The sequence below is a fragment of the Somniosus microcephalus genome, chromosome 9, assembly GCF_052327205.1.
Source record: "Somniosus microcephalus isolate GS21.2 chromosome 9, FLI_Smic_1.0, whole genome shotgun sequence".
NCBI lineage: Eukaryota > Metazoa > Chordata > Chondrichthyes > Squaliformes > Somniosidae > Somniosus > Somniosus microcephalus.
Genome location: NC_140995.1, coordinates 65,077,779 through 65,103,783, shown reverse-complemented (window position 1 = coordinate 65,103,783; position 26,005 = coordinate 65,077,779). Strand labels below are relative to the sequence as shown.

Sequence of the window (26,005 nt, the reverse complement as noted above, 5' to 3'; positions counted from 1 at the left end):
AAAGCTCATCCTTTTAGTACATTAACTCTCTCGTCACAGCAATTAATTTATTCTGAGTAAACCCAATGGTTTTACTTCCATTACCTTTCTTGACAGATTATTCCAAAGACTTATCACTCTGAGTGAGGATGTTGGTCTTGATATTTGTTCTAACTTGACTTTTCACTAATTTTAATTTACATCCTTTGGCTCTTCTTTCTTGGTAGAACAGTCTGGCTTTACCTTCCCTTTACATTGCCAATACCTGTTTAGGTATGGCTAGATTTTGTTATCTTTCACCTGAATTAAATGGGCATTTGGTTCCAAGGTCTCCACAGGTGTAGGCTGAGAATATAAAGCCAATCTAGCACCCTGGCTTACCAGCCGCAAAGTTAAAGGGGCCTGCTGCATTTAGAACAATGATTAAAACCTTTAGAGTTGCACCAACTGACAGTAGCGATGATATACATTAGCAGTTGGCGTAACTGTCCATTGAGTGACGCAGATAGAACAGGGTAGGGCGCCAGTCCATACACTGACAATGAGGACTGACTCCTAGCAGTCCTTCCAGAGGGGGTTGTATGCTTTTTCGATCACGGCAGAAAGAAGGTAAGAAGTAATATTCTGGAAAATAGCTAACTAGTTTGGAGCCTGCTGGAGATTGCCTGATTGCATTTGAGGGGGTCACAGAAAAATGTGATAGAAGATTCCAGCATTAGATACAGTCTTGGTGCTTTTTATGCCTCTACCCAGGAGGTGTGGGAGGGTAGCAACATGGTGAGCAGTTCAGCAAAAAACTGAGCAAGCGCTTTATCGGCCTGATGGCCTTTTCGCATCCTAGATACATAACACTGAGCAACAATGCTAATGAATAAAATGGATCTAAGCAGTATTTTTTTTTGGTTTAAATATAACAGAAGTGATAGGAGTAGACTAAAAACATGAGGTTACTTGGGATGACAAACTTGCTTTTAAAAAAAGTTTTGTTAAAATACAGAAAAAAAACTCAAGGAACAATTATATCACAGAAACATCACTATAACTATGGAAGAAACACCTCAAAGGGATACTTTAAACCCACTGCTAGCAGCAGAGAATGTGACTCTTGGCTAGGAAAAGCCAAACCTGTTCTTATCCAGCTCTTTAACACAGCGAAACGCACTTCACAAACGCATAAATTAGGAATGGAGTTAGGAGAAACATATGAAAAGAGAGTTTAAAGGTGGAGAAAAAATGTAGAAGGGGGAAAATGTTAGAAAAAGAATTCCAAAATGCAGAAGTACGAAGGCTTGATGTTGTAAGGAGGTGCAGGGAAACACATAAAAGGCCACAGGGTGTGAGCTGGGTTGTGTGGCTGGAAAATGTTTGAACAAGACCATTTGCAAATGAGGATGATGATTTTGAAATTAATGCCCTGGAGGTAGGGAGCCCATGGTAGTTGCCAACACAGGCGTGATAGATGAATAGGACTTAGTAAGGGACAATATGCAGTCATTGGAGTTCTGGAAGAATTGGAGTTTGTACAGGGTGCAGCTGAGGAGGCTGGTGAGGAGAGTATTCGAGAAATCAAGCTTGGAGGTGACATTGATGAGACTCGCAGCAGTAGTGAGGATGAGTTGGGGATGGAGGTGGTCTTGGTGTTGTATAGAGGTCCTGATACTCAGCTTCATTTCAAACAGGACACCAAGGTTGTACACCATAAGCTTCAGTTAGGCTGAGCAGTTAGGGAAGAGGATGGAATTACGGGCTAGGTTATGGGGGTTAGGGTGCAGAGTTACTAGAGCAGTGTGGAACAGGAGGGCTTCAGCCTTGCCACTGTCGATTTGGAAAAAATGTGACTCATCTATGACTTGTCAGATATCACAGTAAGAATCGTGGAGTCAATGGTATTGGTGGAGAGATACAGCTGCTTGTCCTCAGCATCCATATGACAGCTGACTCTATGTTTGTGGACAGTCAAGAGGCAGCATGTAGACAAGGAATGAACCTCAGAGGAGAGGCAGTGAAGGGGAATAAAGTGATTAATAGAAGGCACCAAAAGATAGTCCACAAGAAGCAGTTGCAGTCACAACGGTTGTCATAGGTGACTTTGCAGTGTGATGCTGCAGGGGAATCAGCTCTACCTCGGGTCTTGGGCCTGGCTAGTACATGGAGGTCTGGAGCTGCCTGGCAGTCAGTGGGCTGTATCCGGCTGGCAGCTGGTGGTGCCCAAGTGCGATCCTGGTGTGGCTGCGGGGACTTTACATGGTGTGGGAGTGGGGGACCCACATGGGGTGGCATCCCTGGATACATACGTGTGCCAAGTTTTTTTTTAAATCACTGTGGCGTTTTGCTTACCACATTGTTTCCCCAGAACATGATCCAGGCTTGGCTCAACTCCACTGGTGAATGAGGAAGAGAAAAGTCATTCTGTATGACAAAACCACCACTTGCTGTTGTGTTCAGTCTTGGTTGTACAAGATTGCAAATGGTTACACAAAATGCTGTCACTCCAGAATTTGGGCTAGGCTGAAACTTGTGTGGTACTGAGGGAGGGCTGCCTCGGGACAAAATGCATTGGAGTTTTTACAGGGTGCTAGTGAGGAGGCTGGAGAGGACAGCGTTGGGGAAATCAAGGCTGGAGGCGACATTGATGAGCCTTTCAGCATCAGTGGGGGTGACTTAATGGAAGTGTCGTCTTTTGTTTGAGATGTTAAACATCTGCCTATTCCTGTGGTTCAGATGGATGTTAAAAATTCCATGGCACTATTTAAAGAGGAGGAGGGAGTTCTTGTCCAATGACTCAGAGGGTAAGTGTACCGCATAACATGATACAGATCAGGAAGATCCCAGATGCAAACCCTGTATTGTGCTTGGTCAACACTAGTACTGACCTTAGCATTGCAAGTCTTGGGGAAGTGAAAGGAGAATAAATCAGCTTAGGTTCTGGCTCCTGATCACTATCCAGTGATTCCCTGCATGAAAGTGAATGTGAGTAGACAATAGCGGGCTTGGGTGTGAGGCCCTCCATGAAGAAATAGCCTGTCGACACTTATTATCTAGGTTCACAATGAAGAATGGCTACTTGTGTAAGGTACTGGGGGGCTGCTGGCATGTGTGAACCCAAACGCAGATCATCTTTGAGAGGAGGAGGAAAGGGGAAGAAAAAACCCCAAAACAATCAGGTTAACTGACTTGCCTACCTTGGTAGATCAGCCGATTAACAGATAAAACTGTGAGTCTCTGCAGTCTCTGTATAAACTCGGTCTCAGATGCTCTCATAGCGTTCTCGTGGCTCATCCTCCTCTGCATTAGCACAGAGAGCTCATCGCTGGCTACTGATCGCATTCTCATCAGCAAGGTATCGGACGGAGCAGCTGAAAACCTGCGAGGACCTGGCAATACGGATTCCAAGTCAAATTCACCTTCAGAAATGTTTGTGCGCTTACTGCTTTTTAAATACACTCAGTGTGGAAGACTGCCTAAAGATTCTAAAGTGCAAAGCATCGAGAGATACTAGGAAGCTCAAGTAACAATGAAACAAATACCTACAGGCGGGGAAAACATGAGACACTTGTAAAAGAGCAACAGAAAGATTTTGTTTTGGCAGAACATGATTTCAACAGTGACTATTACACATGCTTCTGATGTTACTACATTCAATTATTGACTGCTTTCTAGTTTGGTAAGATATTAAAATGTTTACACAAAAGGGCAAAGGTACTATTATAAATATTAACAAATGAATTGTTTGCATGTGAAAACATAGCACTAGATTTGAAAGACATTTTAAACGGTTGGATGATAGTGAAAGCAAAACCGCATGTCTCCAAAACATCATTTTATGTAAACAAGTGAACACTTGACTTCCAGTGGAGTTTGGGATGTAAGACTTCATTGCTACGCTCTATGAACAGCATTTTTGTGTTAGTATCAGTTACAGCAGAACTGCAAACAAATCAGTGTAGCAAAAGTGAATCCGAACACTGATTTGATCTCAATACTGTAAACCTAAAAATACATCAAATCTCTACCCATCAGAACATTTTGCTGAATTTCCATTTCAGTGTATTTCTACTTTATGCTGGAACATATTGCCATCTTAAAACATTTTGAGACAGAAGAAATTTCCTAGGTTTACAGTATCAGAGGAGATGGCTTTTGTTCCACAAATGCACGTTTTGCAGTCTCCTATTGACACAAAACATTTCAGAATGAAATGTTTTTCCGGGGTCTGAAGTCGGAAGATCACTACTACACCTGCTTCTGTAGGGAAAGTATAGGAAGTGGATCCAGTTGGGGACGGTAGGGGAGATTCCTGGTTTACTAAGTTGAAGCAATAAGTCATCGGAAGGTGACCATACGAGGAGAAATGTTGTCTTGGTAGCCGTGGAATTATGGAATCTTTCAATGCAATTGACCCTTCGTTGTAAACAAGTACAAATAAAAGAGATATATGCAGGAAGAGCTACACAATGGCTAAAAATGTACTGTACTGCCTTTAACACAAGTCTGAAAGCAAAGGATCACATAAATTAGCAAAACCCATATCTTGAACAATGCCAGGTAAATATTTTGCAGCCAATTTTTGGTATTTTTTTGTAAGCAATAAAACCAAATATCAATTAAATAAATTCAAAAGACAAAATAATCTTAAAAAACAAAACAATTAAAAATGTTTAATATATGTACCGAGACCTTTATAGCTTACAGCACAATCCATTAAAGGGACAGCACCTTCGCAAAGAAGTGCTTGGCAAACCCTTTCGCACCCGTCTCTGTGCAGGTGTGCAACACACAATACAGTGGTGAGTTTTTTCACAATGTATCACCACATCCCCCTAAAGCAAATAATTCAGGCATTTCCCTTCAAAAAACAAAACAAGTCTGCCCAAGGCTTCATCGTGAGCATGGTGCCCCTTCAATACACTTCAACATCAGCTTTTAAATAAGTTTCTGGTAATACTGTCTGTGTCGTTGGCAAGATAACTTGGAGAAATCAAAAAGAGAGATGTTGAAACAGAAACCTCCTGAAAACTCGGTTCAACCAATTTTGATTCCTGCCTTCATTAAAAAAATAAACAAGATCTTTAGGGTTTTGAGTGGTTCTTAACCAATCTGAATATAACGGAAATCTGGCACCAAATAAAAGCTGCAGATTTTTGATGTGCAGACACGGCTCCAGTTTTCCACTGTATATAAATCTACTAACTGTCTTCTTCATTTAGTTTCACCAAACCAGTTTCCAATTAGCTCCTAGCACAGAGCGCAGCCTAACTCTGAATTGCACTGTCCCAGCCTGTGCTCTGAATTGCACTGTCCCAGCCTGCGCTCTGAATTGCACTGTCCCAGCCTGCGCCCTGAATTGCACTGTCCCAGCCTGCGCCCTGAATTGCACTGTCCCAGCCTGCGCTCTGAATTGCACTGTCCCAGCCTGCGCTCTGAATTGCACTGTCCCAGCCTGCGCTCTGAATTGCACTGTCCCAGCCTGCGCTCTGAATTGCACTGTCCCAGCCTGCGCTCTGAATTGCACTGTCCCAGCCTGCGCTCTGAATTGCACTGTCCCAGCCTGCGCTCTGAATTGCACTGTCCCAGCCTGCGCTCTGAATTGCACTGTCCCAGCCTGCGCTCTGAATTGCACTGTCCCAGCCTGCGCTCTGAATTGCACTGTCCCAGCCTGCGCTCTGAATTGCACTGTCCCAGCCTGCGCTCTGAATTGCACTGTCCCAGCCTGCGCTCTGAATTGCACTGTCCCAGCCTGCGCTCTGAATGACACTGTCCCAGCCTGCGCTCTGAATGACACTGTCCCAGCCTGCGCTCTGAATGACACTGTCCCAGCCTGCGCTCTGAATGACACTGTCCCAGCCTGCGCTCTGAATGACACTGTCCCAGCCTGCGCTCTGAATGACACTGTCCCAGCCTGCGCTCTGAATGACACTGTCCCAGCCTGCGCTCTGAATGACACTGTCCCAGCCTGCGCTCTGAATGACACTGTCCCAGCCTGCGCTCTGAATGACACTGTCCCAGCCTGCGCTCTGAATGACACTGTCCCAGCCTGCGCTCTGAATGACACTGTCCCAGCCTGTGCTCTGAATGACACTGTCCCAGCCTGCGCTCTGAATGACACTGTCCCAGCCTGCGCTCTGAATGACACTGTCCCAGCCTGCGCTCTGAATGACACTGTCCCAGCCTGCGCTCTGAATGACACTGTCCCAGCCTGCGCTCTGAATGACACTGTCCCAGCCTGTGCTCTGAATTACACTGTCCCAGCCTGCGCTCTGAATGACACTGTCCCAGCCTGCGCTCTGAATGACACTGTCCCAGCCTGTGCTCTGAATTACACTGTCCCAGCCTGCGCTCTGAATGACACTGTCCCAGCCTGCGCTCTGAATTACACTGTCCCAGCCTGCACTCTGATCCTGACTCTGAATTACACTGTCCCAACCTACACTCTGATCCTCTGACACCTCATGAAAAATATAAAAGAACCTTCTGCTGGGAAAGCAATACATTTGTATAAGATTTTGTTTCAGGTCAGTGCTCAGTTCCAGTCCTAGTCATCATGGACTCGGTGTCAGGCACTCCCATGTCATCCTGTATATCATTTAAGTGCCACAGGACTCTGAAGATAGCTGAAGAAACAGCCTAGTGACTGCCGTTGTTCTAATTTGTGTGTTAATTCAGTGAAATTATTTTGGAGCGGTCTTCTTTTTAAAAATATAGTTGACAATGGGCAGTTTTGTGATTAGTGTATTCATATACAAGACTGAAATAACCAGAGCACAGTTACACTAAACTATTTCAAGCTTCACGGAAATTGAATGCATAAACAAAATTCTTACTACGCTGAAGTAACATACAGTCGGCCCAACTGGTTTTTGTTCCACACGAGCATAATGGGCTTCACTGGATTGATATACACCGAGACCCAAGATAGAGTCCATCCAATTATTGGTTCCACTCACTGAACAGCCGATTAAAATGACGGGTTTTTCAAAAATCTACTGAAATAAATGTAATTCATATATGGTTCTAAATGTGAAAAGGTAAGGTTACACTACTTTGCTGACCAAGCAGTTAACCGGAGACAGTTACAATGCAGCCACTAGAGAGTTGCAGCACTCACCAGCAATACTCCTCCTCTTCTGGTGAATGGCATGATGCTGAGTTGCAGGTAAATGAAAGGAGCTACTCATATTCTGAGCATCCTGATTGGCTGTGGTTTTAATAAATTCGATGGCGCTCTGAAGGACCCGGAACTGCAGTGCAATAGCCATTTCTAAATAAGGACAGACAGTGATTAAATTCACACCGCAGATTCAAGGCGAGATGTCTCAATTCAAGTAGGAAACGTTTGAATAGAAGTCTCCTGCTTATTTATCTCATCACCTCTCCCCTAACTATGTGTGTTCAGTGCATCTGGCTCAGGTGAAGGAGGAGAAGAGGGGGCTGGGGTGGAGGGGGAGGAAGATCCACTCCAGAACTCAATCAGCATTTTATCTTGTTGTTAATACAAATCTGATTTCAGGAAATGGCATTATACCGACCTCCGTGGGCTGCTGTCCCCGATTATTTAAACTCACCTGGCACCACTCTCTAGAGGCCCATGGCACAGAAGACGCATTCTTCTGCACATACATGCAATGTATGTGACACCAGAATGGGCTCCATATCCATGTGGAGATGGTGATTCACCCGTAAAAATATAGGTTCCTGTTGCTGCCAGAACAGCGAACATCAAACTCTCTCTATTTATGACGCAGCCACCAGCAGGAAAAACTTGCACTTGCCTTCGGCGGCACTCAGCTAATACAAACGCAGCTAATATTTCACTATTCTCTTACTGTCTCATCAGACTGGACTGCTATCCGGACCCTGCTGAGTAGTTTAGATTGCCTGCAGGAACCTAAATCTTGTATGTTGACTTTTCTACCTTAAAGGCATTTCTTTAGCTCGGGTCACAGGGGATTAATATCACTGCATTGACACACATTTACATTGCTAAACCGCTCCCTTATCCTGACGGCAGAATCATGGACCTACTCCTTCATGGGCCCACGGTTGTGCTCTTGGGATTAAGGAGCAGTTTTTAGCAACATGAAGGGGGAGAGCTGGAGCATAGACTACAGGAGAGCTAAATGTAAAGCGGTTTTTGACTCACTACTAAATCTGACTTCTTTATCCCAAAAGTAAAATTGTAGCCTCAGTTTATCATGGCTCCATATTCTTGTTGCTGGTTTAAGAGCACTAGATTCCATGGTAAATAAGAGTGTCTATGGATGTTATTTATATGGACTTCCAGAAGGCATTCAATAAGGTTCCATACAGGAGACTGTTAACAAAAATGAGTGCGCATGGAATTGGAGATAACATATTTACATGAGTACCGAATTGGGTAGGAGATAGAAGGCAGAAAGTAGGGATAATAGGTATGTACTCCAATTGCAGGATGTGACTAGTGGTGTAACCGAGGGATAGCACTGGGGTTCTCAGCTTTTCACTATATTTATAAATGACTTAGACGAAAAAATAGAGAGGCGTATATCCAAGTTTGCTGATGACATTAAGTTAGGTGGTACAGTAAATAATGTAGATGGGAGCAGAAGGTTGCAAAGAGACATTGATACATTAAGTTTATTGGCCAGCTCCTGTTCTTATGTTCCTAAATGCTGGGAGCCACCTCACGGACATTGGTGTCTCAGAATCTGCTGAAAATATCTGCCAACATAAAAGTAGCTAAAAAAAACCTCAACTATATTCAAAAATGTACTAATGTACTGCTGCCTGGTGAGAGGAGCCCGTCAGCTCCCCCTCTTGCATGCCCATCCTTCTTCCTAGCAACAAGGACATTTCAGCAATCTTCAATTCAATTCCTATTTATGTCTATTTCTTTTTTGCAGCAATTCATAAAATTACCAATTGTGAATTACTTGCTTGTAATACTCCTTCAGTACCCCATTCAAAAAATGGTCTAGGTCCATTTTTAATAAAATAAATATGTAGTAGGGGCAAACAGCGTTAATTTCACATGCCGTGAATGGTTAAGATCTGGAATGCACTGCCTGAAAGGGTGGTGGAGGCAGACTCGATCACGGCTTTCAAAAGGGAGTTGGAGAAGTATCTGAAGGAAAGAAATTTGCAGGGCTACAGGGAAAGGGCAGGGGAGTGGGACTAGCTGAAGCGCTCTTGCAGAGAGCCGGCACGGGCTCGATGGGCCAAATGGCACTCTTCCGTGCTGTAACCATTCACTCATCACCATTCATCAATTATACTGAAACTGAATAAGAATTTTAAAAAGTCTGTAATTTCTAAATTATTCTATTTTTTTGATAAACTTTTATTTGATGAAATTTTATATTCAGTTTGAATTTTTAACAGCTACCTTTTGTTTTTGTATCCTTGCTGTTCTGCAGGTATCCAAGCAGCGAGATTAAATCCTCTATTATGCGAAAATATGGTAAACCAGAAGAGCTGCAGGAATGGATGGTAACTGCGACCAGCAACTGCTGAATATCACACAACAGCAATTTGTACTCACTCACTGGAATGCTACAACGAAAGAAAGTGATTGGGATAAATTTAGTAAAACAAGACAACTTTGAGACAGGAATATGGTGAAAATTGTAATGTAGAAAAGCTAAATAAAAATGGTATTAAGGCCTTTTAAAAATAATAGAGTAACAAATGCGATGGATGAAGCCACAAAACTATAACTCAGCTGAGATACTGAGGTCAAACTACAAGAACAACTTGCATTTATATAGCACCTTAAACATAGAAAAACGTCCCAAGGTGCATCATGGAGGCATAATGAGACAAAATGAATACCGAGACAAAGGAGGAGATAATATGAAGAGTAACAAAGCTTGGTCAAAGAGATGAGTTTTAAAGAAGGATCTTAAAAGGACAAGAGTGAGGTGGCGCTGTTGAAGAAAGAAGAAAACATTGCATTTATAAAGTGCCTTTCACAACCCCAGATGTCCCAAATTGCTTTACAGCCAATGAAGTACTTTTGAAGTGCAGTCACGGTCGTAATGTAAGAAATGCGGCAGCCAATTTGTCCACAGCAAGGTCCCTAGAAACAGCAATGAGATAATGACCAGATAATCTGTTTTAGTGATGTTGGTTGAGGGATAAATATTGGCCGAGACACAGGGGACAGGTCTACATTGCACATTACAGATATTAGTTTGAGACCAGTAGCTGTAGTATGATGGGAACCTAACAGTTTCATTCTTACTCCAGGTAGATCTAAAGCAGGAAAAGAGCTGTTACAAAGTTAATAAAGGAAAACCAAACAGTTTAAAATGACTTTTGCTATTTGCTACCATTGTAAGATAATTATTTGGCTTCACAATCTATTAAGACCATCATAATAACTTCCTTACCCGTTCTCTAGTCCATTTAGTGCTGCTAAGGTGTTAAACAAGACGTACAGTAAGCCATTGTCAAGCAGTAGATCAGCTAACTTGGGGCAGGCATTCAGAAGTTGGAGTAGGACACACAATGTATTGTGCACCAATGCATTTTCATACAGAGAATTTTCAATGAGGCCCAGTACAGGAATAATGCATCTTTTACGGAATGGGTCAATGTGAGCCATAGACTCTGGATCCAACCTGTTAATAATCGAGAAACAAAAGGCAAATTAGTGAAGAGTTAAACAGTTAAGCAAAACTTGTCATATATGTTGACATATGCACATTTATAACCCACAGATCTGCCAACAGCAGTGCACAAGTCATTAGCCAATTAAAGTACAAAACAAATCAAATTACTGTTCAAGTATCATCTGCCAGCAACTGAATGAATTCCTCAGAAGCAGCACCAGGGTGGCATAACAAACCAGGCTATTTTTGGAACAGGCCTCTACTGTTTTGTCGTTGGGACTTCTCAAAGTCTGTGGTTATAGCTTGTCTGATGCATCTATTTTGTTTGCAGCTGAGTAAGTTACTACTCTGAGAATAGGTGCGAACAGCTTCAACTGCACCTCTGCACTCAGTGCCCTTCACCAATTCCAGCAGATCATATGTCTGACACTATCATGCAATAGTGACAGTGCAAGGGAACGCCAGCATAGTGGTTATGTATGGTCAGAGGGGGCAGTCTCGGAGCTTCAGGATTGCTTCGAACGCACTGATTGGGGCATGTTTGCCCATAATGACATCGAGGAATACGCATCCACAGTGCTATTCTACATTAACAGTTGCGTCGAGGTCGTCACGACCCATAAAAATATCAGGACATACCCCAACCAGAAACCCTGGATGAACGGAGAGGTCCGCTCGCTGTTGAAAGCACGCGACGCAGCATTTAAATCTGGCGACGCGGCGGCTTACAGTGCAGCTAGGACCAACCTAAAAAAGGGTATCAGGACTGCCAAAAGGAAACAGACACTGCGGATAGAGGATCATTTCCACAACAACTCGGACCCCTGGCGCATGTGGCAAGGCATCCAGTCCATCACTGGCTACAAGAGCAAAAACACCAGCCCCCCGGTTAGCGATGCCTCCCTTCTTAACAACTTCTACGCTCGCTTCGACAGGGACAACAGGGAGCCGACTACCAAAGCCTCGCCACCCCCGGAAGACCAGGTGCTCACTCTGTCGACCTCCGACGTAAGGGGTGTTCTACGCGGAGTGAATACACGAAAGGCTGCTGGACCGGATAGCATCCCTGGACAGGTACTCAAGGAATGTACTGATCAGCTGGCTGATGTCTTCACCACCATCTTCAATCTGTCATTGGCCCAGGCAGTAGTCCCTACATGCTTCAAGACCGCTACCATTATTCCTGTGCCAAAACAAACGGCTGTGACGTGCCTGAACGACTATCGGTCTGTCGCACGCACTCACCCATCATAATGAAGTGTTGAGAGAGACTGGTCCTGGCTCACATCAAAGCCAGTGTTCCCGCCTCTCTTGACCAACACCAGTTTGCCTATCGTGCAAACAGATCAACGGAGGATGCAATCACAACTGCTCTACACTCTGCACTGAATCACTTAGATGGTAAAGAGACCTACATCAGAATGCTGTTCATAAACTACAGCTCAGCATTCAACACTATCGTCCCCAACAAGCTGGCCACCAAACTCCACACTCTTGGCCTGAACACTTCCCTCTGCAACTGGACCCTGGACTTCCTAACAAACAGACCCCAGTCTGTCAAATTAGGTAACCACACCTCCCCCCCCGCTGACCCTGAACACGGGGGCCCCACAAGGATGTGTGCTGAGCCCCCTCCTCTACTCCCTCTTCACCCACGACTGTGTGGCTGTTCATGGTTCCAACACCATCAAGTTTGCGGATGATACCACGGTAGTAGGCCAGATCACCAACAACGAGTCAGCCTACAGGGAGGAGGTCCAGCATCTCGTGAAGTGGTGCGTCGATAACAACCTGGCCCTTAACATCAAGAAAACCAAAGAAATCATTGTGGACTTCAGGAAGTCTAAAGGCGGAAGTCACACCCCCATCCACATCAATGGGGCTGTGGTGGAAAGGGTGGACAGCTTTAAGTTCCTCGGAGTCCACATCACGGAAGACCTCTCCTGGTCCCTCAATACCTCCTCTCTGGTGAAGAAGGCCCAGCAGCGCCTATATTTCCTAAGGAGGCTGAAGGGATGTAACCTGTCACCCCTAATCCTCTCTAACTTTTACCGCTGCGCAATAGAGAGCATCCTGACGAACTGTATCACAGTATGGTATGGCAGCTGTAGCTACTATGACCGGAAAGCCCTGCAGCGGGTAGTCAAAACTGCCCAACGCATTACCGGGACCCGGCTACTGACCATAGAGCACATATACCAGAAACGCTGTTTACAGAGGTCACGGTCCATCATCAAAGACCCTACCCACCCCAGCCACAGTCTGTTCGCCCTCCTGCCATCTGGGAGACGCTACAGATGCATTCGCACCCGTACGACCAGATTTAGGAACAGCTTCTTTCCCAGGGCTGTCATCCTACTGAACTCCACAAATAAACTCTAAAGCCTGCACATCTGCCAATGCACTTTATTATGGTTATGTTTATGTTAATGTATTACAAGCCAAATGTATGTTGAATGTTTAAATGTCTTAATCTAAATGTACACTCTCAGGAGCCGCAAGCCTACATTTCGTTGTACTGCACTTGTGCACTAACAATGACAATAAAGTTGATGATGATTATGATTATGTTACTGGACTAGTAATCCAGAGGCCTGGACTAATGATCCGGAGACGTGAATTCAAATTCCACCACGGCAGCTGGGGAATTTAAATTCAGTTAATTAAATAAATCTGGAATAAAAAGCTAGTATCAGTAATGGGGACCATGAAACTATTGGATTGTCATAAAAACCCAGCTGGTTCACTAACATCCTTTAGGGAAGGAAACCTGCCGTCCTTACCTGGTCTGGTCTATATGTGACTCCAGACCCACAGCAATGTGACTGACTCTTGACTGCCCTCTGAAATGGCCGAGCAAGCCACTCAGTCAGCACTGTGGGAGCACCTTCACCACAAGGACTGCAGCGGTTCAAGGCGGCAGCTCACCATCACCTTCTCAAGGAGAATTAGAGATGGGCAATACATGCTGGCCTGGCCAGCGATGCCCACATCCCATGAACGAATATATTTTTTAAAAAGTTCAAATTAGTGGGCATTTCAAAAGTGTTAAAGAATAAAATGACAAAAACCTGACATTGGGGAAAGCCTAGATCCTGCTTGCTCATTAGCTGAATTTAAAAAAAAAACCCTACTCCATTTGCGCACTTGCCTCCTGCTAAAACTCCTACACCATGTGTTGGAGACAAGCACACTCCTTGACACCTTCAACACAGCCACAATCACACTGGTAGGTAAAGGGAGGATCCCAGCCAGTGTCCATCTTATACAGAACAACATCGCTCTAACCATCAAACATTAACCAAGATCCTAGCTTCCAGAAGGGATGCAGTTACCCTTAGACTGGCCCATGCAGACCCAACCGGTTTTATACAATGTATTTACCATCACCACAGCACGAACACTTCTCTCTGGTACACAGTCTGGACACAGGAAAAGTACTCAATCAGCCAGGTTAGAAATTCTTTCTTGTAACATTGGCAGAATTGGCCTTGGTGACATATTCAGGAAGTGTATAAACATCCAGTGCTGTAAATACACCATAAACATATTCAGCTCTCAAAACAAGGGGACTTGGATACCCTCGGTCCAGAGTGTGCGCCAATGGCCTCAAGCTCCCCTCAATCAAGGGACCAGATATAGATGTCCAATATCTCCCCTTCTGTTTGTCCTGGTTATAGAATTGCTGGTGACATACGTCAGAGAAAACCTAAACATCCACAAAGTGCAGGCTGGAGGAACTAAACACAAAATATTGATCATATGCTGATGACCTGTACGTAGCTATCCCAACCACTTCATGCCCCAGAGTCTTTCAAAACATTAGAGATTTGTTTGCTACTGTCAGGGTATAAGCTCAACTACTCCAAAACAGAACCCATGTGCCTTGTGTAGGACATACCTACGCACATATGGTGGCAAGGGCCTAGCTTTAGGTACCTGTAGATTCGAGATATAGTGAAGCTTGCCACCCTGTACGAAAGAAACCTTTCTCCTCCTCCCCACTTCTAACCAGAATATATGCTCATCTAATCAGATGAAATAAGATGCCCATATTACTTCTGTATAGGGTGAACTTAAAGATGAATATCCTTCCTCACCTTGTGTATCTACTCCAGATGAATTCAGTCATGGTTCCAGCCCAAATAGTTCCAACATCTTGGAATTCACACCTCCAAATTCCTCTAAGCAGGTGAAAGGCAAGTAAATACACCTTAAGCATCGTAACCTCCCAAAACAAGGAGGATGATTTGGGCTCCCAAACGTCAGTCACTATTATTTGTGGACCTAGGTCCATAGGATCGTACAAAACCCATGGTTACAAATGAAGGCTGGGGCTTTACTTTACCCCTGTACAGTCTACTCTTCACAGCCCTCCAGAGAAAACCAACAAGGTAACCAAAGCATGTCTTTGTTTCCTCAAATTCCTCAGTTTGGATTAAGATGTGCACTTCCATGAAGATCTTTTCTGACTGGTCAGCAGTCTCCCTAATATGGTGCAATGGTGAGCACTTCAGAGCTTGGAATGGAAAGGTATCAACAGACTACATAGAATGTACAGCAGAAACAGGCCATTGGCCCAACTGGCCTATGCCACCGCACAAGCCTCTTCCCACTCTAATTACCTTTTCCCACTAGGCCAACTGCTCTATGACAGATTATCCTCTTCCACCAATTCGCTGAGAAATTATCCCTGAGTGACCTCAACATCCTGAGGAGTGAACTCAAACACAGCACAACAAATACTACTCCAACGGAATACTTTAAGCATTTAAAGAGAGTTAACATTCAGAAGTAGTTCTTGGAGCAGTTTAGCTACCATTTACTGATTTTCAGTAAGTTTATTCCTTACAGATACGATTATATATTTATAGAGGGAGTGTCACAGCAGTCATAAAGAACTGGGATCAATTTAGATATACAGTATCTAATTTTTAAATCTCTTTTTGAATACAGATGACGTCATATGGGATAATGACTTGGATTTATTCAGTCTGGCAGTATGAATTAAATTAGCAAATACATAATTGGAGCAGCCTGGATTAACAATTAACATCAACTACTGTCACATTGTCCCTCAGTAAATCATTCAACCTAATGCACATCTCTCACTGTTATCAGGACGCACTGTGTAAACAATAATCAGGAGAGAAAACAAACAGGTGACCAATTTAATCGCAATTCTCAGTAGCAGCTCGATTTTTAAAAGGGTGTCCAGATGGCATAGCTCTTTTTAGTCTTCAGTTGATCGAACAAACATATCATCCTCTGACACAATAAAACTGTCCAGCTACTATGCACTCATGTGTTAAATTTCTGTTTTGCTATTATATATACTATTGTGTCTCATTTACAAACATTACAAATTGATGAAAACAGGTTAAATTAGCACTGCAGACCTCACCTCCCAAGCACTGCATAATTGAGATTACAGGGGCTGACAAAATAGATTTTGGTTTTAGGAAAGCTACCCTTGATTGATGAAAATAAATAAAAAGAAACTAGGTTAACAAAACAGACATACTCTTCATCCAGACAGACTGCCCGGCCTAGCAGCATTTCGAGGAAGCACTCCAGCAACCCCTGTGACCCTTGGTGAAGATATAGCTGGTTGGCCAACAAGGAAAATCCATGGTTTTTCAAGAATTTTTCCTTTTGTTCCTTTGATGCTCGTGTGAAATATGCATCCAGCAGCTGTCAACAAAACATGTTAAACTCAATTAGGGAAGTGAGACATGTGGAGCCTTGAAGTTAAAATCTGTCAACATTTAAATTGAATAAACAACTTGCATTTATATAGCGCTTTTAATGTAGCGAAACATCCCAAGGCGCTTAACAAGAGAGTCATCAATTCTGACACCGAGCCACAGAAGGAGATATCAGGACAGATGACCAAAAGCTTGGTCAAAGAGGTAGGTTTATAGGAGTGTCATAAAGAAGGAGTGAGAGGCAGAGGTTTAGAGAGGGAATTCCAGAGCTTAGGGCAGAGCTGGAGCGGATGTGTGGTTGGAAGCTCATCTCGGGGTCAAATATGACACCAAGGCTGCGAACTGTCTGGCTCAGCGTCAGACAAGTAGAGGAATGGAAACGGTGGTCAGGTAACAGAGTTTGCCGCGGGGACCAAAGACAATGGTTACACTCTTCCCAATATTTAGTTGGAAGAAATTTCTGCTCATCCAATACTGGATGTCGGACAAGCAGTATGACAAATTAGAGACAGTGGGGATCAAGAGAGGTGGTGGTGAGGTAGAGCCGAGTGTCATCAGCGTAAATGTGGAACCTGATGTTGTGTTTTCGGATAACGTCGGAGGGGAAGCATGTAGATGAGAAATAGAAGGGGCCAAGGATAGATCTTTGGGGATCATACAGCACAGGAGGAGGCCATTCGGTGCATCGCGCCTGTGCCAGCTCTATGAAAGAGCTATCCAATTCATCCCACTCCCCCTGATCTTTTCCCATAACCCTGTAAATTTTTCCTTTTTAAGTAGAGATCCAATTCCCTTTTGAAAGTTACTACTGAATCTGCTTCCACCACCATTTCAGTCAGTGCATTCCAGATCATAGTAAAAAAAAATTCTCCTCATCTCCTGGCTTTTTTGACCATTAATTTAAATTTGTGTCCTCTGGTCACCGACCCTCTTGCAGTGGAAACAGTTTCTCCCGATCTCCTCTATCAAAATCCCTCAATTTCCCCTTGACCTTCTCTGCTCTAAGGAGAACAATCCCAATTTCTCCAGATAACCGGAGTCCCTCATTCCTGGTACCATTCTAGTGAATATCCTCTGCACCCTCTCCAAGACCTTGCCATCCTTCCTAAAGTGTGAATCATACCATAAGCTGACTTTTCAGTGCTTCAAACAATAAATAGCCTTTTACTTTGATCAGTACACCCACATCTGCCTATTATAACCAAGTTGCTACAGTTTATAACTCTAAAAGTGAGACAAATAAACCACACCTCTCGTTTCACATCTTTCTATTAATATATGTAGGAAAAAAAGCAAAAGCCTGTCAGATGAAGTGCTTTTGGAGGAGTTAGGAAGATAATCACAAAAATGAGACTTTTGAATCCTACCTTGAAGAACTGGCTTCACGGCTATTATTGGTTCAAATGGAAATGTTGCTACAGCCTGTTATAATTGTGATCAAATTGAGGTGTTTATGATGATTAAAAGGAGTTGATAGTGTAGAGAGAGAGAAACTATTTTCTCTGGTAGGGGAATCCCACAAGAGGGCATAACCTTAATATTAGAGCTAGGCTGTGTCAGGAAGCATTGCTTCACATAAAGGGTAGTAGAAATCTGGAACACTCTCCCTCAAAGTTGTTGAGGTCGGGCGTCAATTGAAAATTTCAAAACAGATATTGATAGATTTTTGTTAGGTAAGAGTATTAAGGAATACAAGACCAAGATGGGTAAATGAAGATACAATACAGCCATGAACTAATTGAATGGCAGAACAGGCTCGAGGGGCTGAATGGCCTCCTGTTCCTATGTTCCTAGATGCGCTAACTGCACTGGGAACAAAAATCATTGAAACACAAGCCTCAGATTGAAAATATACAAAGAGAAACAAAACAAAAATGAAACAATGTTTGGGAACTGTGGCACATAACGCTGCCATAGAGTGGCAGGATATCGGCATTCTATTCATCCCCAACGCAGATGAGAGGCTTAAGTTATTAGGACAGTCCAGAAAAACTGGGGCTCTTTTCACTACAACAGTGAAGGTTAAGAGATCTGGGAGAGGTGTTAAATGATGAAGGATTTTGATAATGTAAATCAGGAAAAATTATTTCCACTGGTCAGTAAATTGGTAATTGGAAGGCATAAATTTAAGATCATCACCAAAAAATGATGATAGGAGAAATAAGTTTAAGCTGAGGGTCATTAGGACATTGTAAAGCCCCAGCAGAAACAGTGGTAGAAGCTTTTAAAAGCAAAGTGGATAAATATTTCAGAAATAAAAATGGGTATAGGGAAAGGGCAGGGTAAGCGGATAGCTTTCAGAGAGCCAAGCACAGGTGCGATGAGTCGAGCGGCTATTTTATGTCCTGTTAAATCCTATGGGGGTGAATTTCCTCAGGGCTTCTTCCTAACTTGGGTCGAAAGCCCATTTACACACATTAACGGGGTTCCCACAGGACTTATGGCAGCATAGCGGGAAAAGCCAGGAAGGAACTCCCTCATTAGTGCTTTATCTGGTTTCTGACTTCCTCTTTTCTAGCCCACTAACTGCTTCTGTTACGATAGCAAAATACTGCAGATGTTGGAAATCCGTAATAACAACAGAAAATGCTGGAAAAACTCAGCAAGTCAGGCAACATCCGTGGAGAGAAATTTGAGTTGACGTTTCGGGTTTGACCCTTCTTCAAAACTGGAGAGAAAAGGAACTAGATCGAAGGCAGGGCTGCGATCGGACAAAAGAATAAAAGAACCAAAAGAAGTAAAAGAGATTAGAAGCTAGACGAGATGGTAATAGGCTGTGGTAATTGGCCTCCAACAACCACAACCATCTTCCTTTGTGCTAGGTATGACTCCCACCACCACCATTCTTTCCAACTGCTTCTGTTGACTTGCTTCACAGCTGCCTTGCCTTCACCTTCAATTGTAGGAAGTCACACAACACCAGGTTATAGTCCAACAGCTTTATTTGAAATCACAAGCTTTCGGAGCGCTGCTCCTGCGTCAGGTGAAGTCACCTTCAAAGTCACCTTCACCTTCAATGCCCTGGTTCCCACGAGAACATCTTTTAAAATTATTCATCCTTGGGATGTGGGCATCACTGGCAAGGTCCGCATTTATTGTCCATCCCGAATTGCCCTCGAGAAGGTGGTGGTGAACCGCCTTCTTGAACTACTGCAGTCCCTGTGAAGGTACTCCCATAGTGGTGTTAGGATGGGAGTTCCAGGATTTTGATCCAGCAACGATGAAGGAACGGCGATATATTTCCAAGTCAGGATGGTGTGCGACTTGGAGGTGGTAGAGGTCGCGGGTTTAGGAGGGGCTATCGAAGAAGCCTTGGTGAGTTGCTGCAGTGCATCTTGTAGATGGCACACACTGCAGCCACGGTACACCAGTGGTGGAGGGAGTGAATGTTTAAGGTGGTGGATGAGGTGCCAACCATGCGGGCTGCATCGTCCTGGAGGGTGTCGAGCTTCTTAAATGTTGTTGGAGCTGCACACATCCAGGCAAGTGGAGAGTATTCCATCACACTCCTGACTTGTGCTTTGTAGATGGTGGAAAGGCTTTAGGGAGTCAGGAGGTGAGACACTCACCGTAAAATACCCAGCCTCTGACTTGCTCTCGGAGCCACAGTATTTATGTGGCTAGTCCAGTTAAGTTTCTGGTCAATGGTGACCCCCAGGATGTTGGTGGGGGATTCAGCGATGGTAATACTGTTGAATGTCAATGGGCGGTGGTTAGACGCTCTCTTGTTGGGGATAGTCATTGCCTGGCACATATGTGGCGCGAATGTTACTTACCACTTGACATGAATCAGTCATTCATGAAAGAAAGACTCATGAAATAATACAGAGCGGCCTACAGGTGGCGCTGTCCAGGGAGAGTATAAATACTCGGGCACGGGCCCAGCTTGCGCAGGACATTCTTAACAGGAACTAGCGAAGGACACAACTAGACCGCCATGTTGTAAAACAGTTGATTAAAGCTTTGTTTAGTGCTTAGACCAAGTGCCTAGTAGCTTTCTTACGTCACCACTTATCAGCCTAAGCCTGAATGTCGTCCAGGTCTTGCTGCATGTGGGCATGGACTGCCTCACTATCTGAGGAGTTGTGAATGGAACACTGTGCAATCATCAGCAAACATCCACACGTCTGACTTTATGATGGAGCGAAGGTCATTGATGAAGCAGCTGAAGATGGTTGGGCCTAGGACACTGCCTTGAGGAACTCCTGCAGTGATGTCCTGGGGCTGTGGTAATTGGCCTCCAACAACCACAACCATCTTCCTTTGTGCTAGGTATGACTCCCACCACCACCATTCTTTCCAGTACACCAGCCACCTCTGTGGACTTGCATCTGTGAATCACAGATTATAGTGCACAAGCTCAACTACCCTGGAAACCTGCTGCCAGATCTGGCTTCACCCCCCTCAAGAACCTCCTGTATCCTTACTCTTTAGAACTCTTCCAAAAGCACTTTGCTCCATTAGAATTTCTATGAAGAAAAAAAATTGATTAAAACAGGCAAAATAATTCTTGGTGCAGGAATAAAAATATAGTTTTATAACGTATCAATTTTCTTTTAGAATCTGTTCTGTATGGCTATACCCAACATAAATACATAAAAAGGGGTCTGTGATACTCAGGCTCCTCACATCTAACCAAGTCCTAGTTTTCAGTGCAGGATTGAATGTTTAACTGTTTAATTACTGTTGACAGTGCACATCCTGTACGGGCTTATGAAATATTGTTTCTGCGGCATTTGAAGTTTTTACAGCTCGTCACTTTGCATCACTCACTCGGGTTCCCTTTGACCAACCTCATCTGCTGACTTCATTCAAAATCAATGCTGGTACTGTTTCCTTAGCCCCCACTCAAACGTGACCATAAATTCAATATTATATATATTTCACAACTGCAGCATGCTTATTTAAAATGCAACGTAATTGTGTTTATATCTTTATAGGGTTCTGTAAATTTGTGTTTAATGTACAGTTGCCTTGCCTTTAAATAATACAGAAAAAAACCTGGATCCATCACTTGTTTAAATGTGCAATTATTAAAAGTCACATCCCACTATTGGGACAGTGCCAGCTGAGGGACCTAGAATCAATTCACATGGTTTCAATCAACAGGATTAATCTTTGAATACCATTCAACATTAAGATAAATGGATTTAAAATAAAACTGGGCACCTAATTTATAAGCAAACCCCAAACACTGGTGTGGCAAAATGAATCCTCTCGCCCAAAAACATAGAAACAAGAGAAGGCCATTAGGCTCAATAAGCCTGTAACTTAGATCGAGCAACCTTTCTCACCAAATCCTTCAATCCCTTCTCTGTCCGTAAACACATCTAATTGTTAACTTTTCCACAAATCTACAACTTTATCCAGAATTGAAAACTACTATTCCATCATATAAAGGGGAGTTTATGTAATAGGGATGAAAATAGGGTTGCCAACTCTAGCTGGACGTATTTCTGGAGGTTTCATAACATGACCGCCCATCACCAACTGTCCTGCCCAGTTAAAAAGTCGTTTTCCCCCATTTACAATATTTTTATAATGAAAGAGTTCAAAGAAAATGAAGAAAAAACACAATTTTTTTTAATGGGTTTTGTGCACAGCACTGTCCAGGAGATTACTCTTTAATTCCTGGAGACTCCAGGACAATCCTGGAGGGTTGGCAACCCTCAATGAAAGCCCAGGCTTTTTTCATGCCAGAATTCGTGCTGGCATTTAGCAAGTTAATTACACATAAATTTATAAACCACATTCTTTATCAGCTATTGCCCTCTCTGACAGACACAGCACTGTACTATCATTGACAATTTGAATGTTCATTGTGAAAATATATTTCAACACTCAGACTCATTTTAGTATCTAAAATGGAATGAAGAGTATAGGGGTAATACCAACAACTGAGATTAGATTTATATCAGAGTGTGTTCACTGCAGCACTGATAATATAGAACATGACAGCTTATCCATTTGTCTTGTATAATTGTGTAAAATTTCAGGTTGTCATGAACAAGCCTTTGAATGCATCAGCTGGTTATTTCTCTTACTTTAATAACTCCTTGCTGTATTACTGGAGTTGGGTGATTGACAAGGACTATTAATGCTTCCGGTTGGATCAACTTGTCCATCACATCAGCTAGCATTACATCTGGCAAGATGAGCAGGATTCCTCGCAAAAGGTTATACAGCCCACAGCAGATCAGAATCAGACAGTCCTCTGTCGCAGATCTAGATACACAAAACGCTCATGTCAATAACGTGAGAAATAACCTGAAGGAAAAGACCGGCTTCTATTTAATACACAAAACTAACGTGTCAGCATTTTATCTACATATTACTGGGTGTTTTAAACTTACCCGGCTAATACCATTTACTGCTCTGCAGACATCGCTTGCAGCCTTTTGCCACCAAATAATGTGGTCAGATAGTGATCTGGAGTTCATTCATGGCAGGAACTAGACACTGAAGCATTCTGTACATTAAATGTGTTTCAAGCCTGAAGTATCTACACAATTAAAATCCCGAGTATATAGTCAGGGTCCTAGAGTTCTCTGATTCAATGACTGCAGAAACCACAGAATAACTCCCTGCCACAGAATGTCTCCCACGGTCATTTTCTCTGCGTTGTGGTGGGGTTTGTTTCCCAGTCAGAGCGCTTGTAGACTGTACCTGCCACTAACACAGTCAGAAAGCACAGTGGATATATATCACAGGTACAATAAGCAAGTGCATGAAACAGAAGCCAAGCATGGACCAAGTGTAGTCTGTTTTTTTAAAAATGGAATTGAAGATAGCACAGCAGATTATTCACTCCTTCTAAGAAGAGAGACACACACATCAGGAGGCTTTTTTACTCACTACAATGACAACTTACATTTCTATAGTGCCTTTAACGAAGAATGAGAGGCGATCTTATCGAAACATATAAGATTGTGAGGGGGCTTGATCGGGTGGATGCGGTGAGGATGTTTCCACTGATGGGTGAGACTAGAACTAGGGGGCATAATCTTAGGATAAGGGGCTGCCCTTTCAAAACTGAGTTGAGGAGAAACTTCTTCACTCAGAGGGTAGTAAATCTATGGAATTTGCTACCCCAGAGAGCTGTTGAAGCTGCAACATTAAATAAATTTAAAACAGAGATAGACAGTTTCCTAGCAGATAAGGGAATTAGGGGTTACGGGGAGAGGGCAGGGAAGTGGGCGTGAGTCTAGATTCGGATCAGCCATGATCCTATTGAATGGCGGAGCAGGCCCGAGGGGCCGTATGGCCTACTCCTGCTCCTACTTCTTATGTTCTTATGACGTCCCAAAGCGCTTCACAGAAACGTTATCAAACAAAATTTGACACTGAGCCACATATTAGGATAGATGACCAAAACCTTACTCAAAGAGGAAGGTTTATAGGAGTGTCTTAAAGGAGGGGAGAGAAGTGGAGAGGTTTAGGGAGAGAATTACAGAGCTTAGGGCCTAGGCAGCTGAAGGCACAGCCGTCTATGGTGGAGCGAGAAAAATCGGGGATGTACAAGAGGCCAGAATTGTAGGGTTGTAGGGCTGAAAGAGGTTACAGAGATGGGGAGGGGCGAGGCTATGGAGGGATTTGAATACAAGATGAGAATTTTAAAATGGAGGTGTTGCCGGATGTAGGTCAGTGAGCACAGGGGTGATGGGTGAACAGGACTTGGTGCGAGTTAAGATACAGGCAGCAGAGTTTTAGATGATCTCAAGTTTATGGAGAGTGGAAGATGGGAGGCTGGCCAGGAGTGCGTTGGAACAGTCAAGTCTAGAGGTAACAAAGGCATGGATGAGGGTTTCAGCAGCAGATGAGCTGAGGGAGGGGCGGAGTTGGGCGATGTTACGGAGGTGGAAATAGGTGGTCTTGGTGATGGCGCAGATATGTGGTTGGAAGCTCAACTCGGTCTATGGTCCACTGTCAATAGGGTAATTACAGGATACCAGTACCCAAGGTCATTTTTTTTATTTTTATAAAGTGGTAAAGCTTGTTCTTAGTTGGATTTAATGCTGCAAAACATAATGGCAAACTCTATCCTTTATGTGTAACATTCATAATGACAATACAGCACCCAGAGTGCAAGAACAAAATGGGGAACAAAGCTACTGGAATTGACTTGTACACCTTTCATCAGCTGCAAATCATAAACACCTCCTTGTGAAGGGCTCTCTCACTGGCACAAGACCCATCACTACTCTCTTTTGTGTTCCTGCTACATGTCGAGCATGTGATGTGATTTTGCACAAGTTCTTATAACTAAGGCATCCAGGCAGAGTCTGCACCATCTCCGCAACTCAACTGCCACATGCCAACTCTGCCTGCTGCTAAAAAATAATCTCTTGTTGCAGAATTTGACTGGTCTCGTCATACTGCAGAATTCTATGGGGCCTGTGTCTATCCCACATCACACCGTGTGTTGGGTCACATCCAATGTGTCACACATATATGCACGAGAATTCATCTGTCACACTCTTCTGATCAGCTGAAGTAACTAGTATCTGTTTAGTAAACAATGCTGATTTGCTCAAATATCCAATGGTTACTATTATCAATGACAAATCAGCAACCCATACAAACTCAACCAACCAATCAAATAGCTCACATTTTTTCAAAGTTACTAATCAGAAACTAGCAAGTGTCACAAAACAAATCAAATTACTAACAATTTTTACATACTTCTTCTGGTCACCATTGTCCTTCCTAGTCAGGTCAGTATAGCCAAAATAACAATTATAGCATAACATTAAAAAAATCACTAAAAATTAGCTGTAAAATTATTAATTTAATGTTATAAATTTCTCCTGTAAAAAGTCTGCTCTCTCTCTGGGTTCTGGGGTTCGAGTATTACCTCAATCTCGGAGCTGGAAGTTTCAACCAAACAACTCCTGTTGACGAATTGTGTGTGTATGTGCCCATGTGTGAGAGAGTGAAAGAGACGCATCATGGGAGTATTAGTTTAGAGCTGGGTCTCATCACCACATTTGTGGAAGTTTATCACGTGCCTACGGATGATGTCACCAAGGAGCAACATATAGGTGAGACAGAGGAGGGGGCCAAGAGTGGCTCTTGGGGAACTCCTAGTCTGATGGTGCTAGGGAGCGAGGAGAAGTTGTGGTGGAAGATGTAATGGTTTCATCTGGATAGGTTTGATTGGAACCACGCAAGGACAGTCCTACTGAGCTGGGCAATGGAGAAGAGGTTGAGGATGTTGCATGGTCAATATTGTCAAATGCTGTGGAGAAAGTGACAGTAACATTTTCTACCATCACATCTCCCTGCACCAAAAATAGAGCTTACCTACAGTTTCATGAAGATTAACACAGCAAGTGGGAAGCTGAAGGGACCAACTTGAGTCCTACCACTACAAATAAGAACATAAGTAGGAGTAGGCCATTCGGTCCTTCAAGCCTGCTTCGCCATTCTATAAGATCATGGCTGATCTTCTACCTCAACTCCACTTTCCCGCACTATCCCCATATCCCTTAATATCCAAAAGTCTATTGATCTCTGTCTTGAATATACTCAACGACTGAGTATTCACAGCCCTCTGGGGTGGAGAATTTCAAAGATTCACAACCCTTTGATTAAAGAAATTTCTCCTCATCTCAGTCCTAAATGGCCGACCTCTTATTCTGAGACTGTGATCCCCTAGTTCTAGACTCTCCAGCTAGGGGAACATCCTTCCAGCATCTACCCTGTCATGCCCTGTAAGAATTGTGTGTG

The 26,005-nt window shown here is 43.4% G+C and overlaps 1 protein-coding gene across 6 annotated transcripts in view; it reads right to left on the bottom strand.

The window, feature by feature from the left end:
• lyst (lysosomal trafficking regulator) overlaps positions 1-26,005 on the bottom strand; it is a 429,684-nt gene that overhangs the window by 85,928 nt on the left and 317,751 nt on the right. For 4 of the 6 annotated variants that reach the window (XM_085996691.1, XM_085996692.1, XM_085996694.1 and 1 more), the window contains 7 exons: positions 22,321-22,501; positions 16,093-16,262; positions 10,347-10,577; positions 9,341-9,507; positions 7,085-7,237; positions 4,219-4,380; positions 3,162-3,353 (listed from right to left, as the gene is read on the bottom strand). In XM_085996691.1, coding sequence (XP_085852817.1) covers positions 3,162-3,353; positions 4,219-4,380; positions 7,085-7,237; positions 9,341-9,507; positions 10,347-10,577; positions 16,093-16,262; positions 22,321-22,501 — 1,256 coding nt within the window. The remainder of the gene's footprint in view (positions 1-3,161; positions 3,354-4,218; positions 4,381-7,084; positions 7,238-9,340; positions 9,508-10,346; positions 10,578-16,092; positions 16,263-22,320; positions 22,502-26,005) is intronic. The other 2 variants (XM_085996696.1, XM_085996697.1) reach the window with 2 other exon arrangements.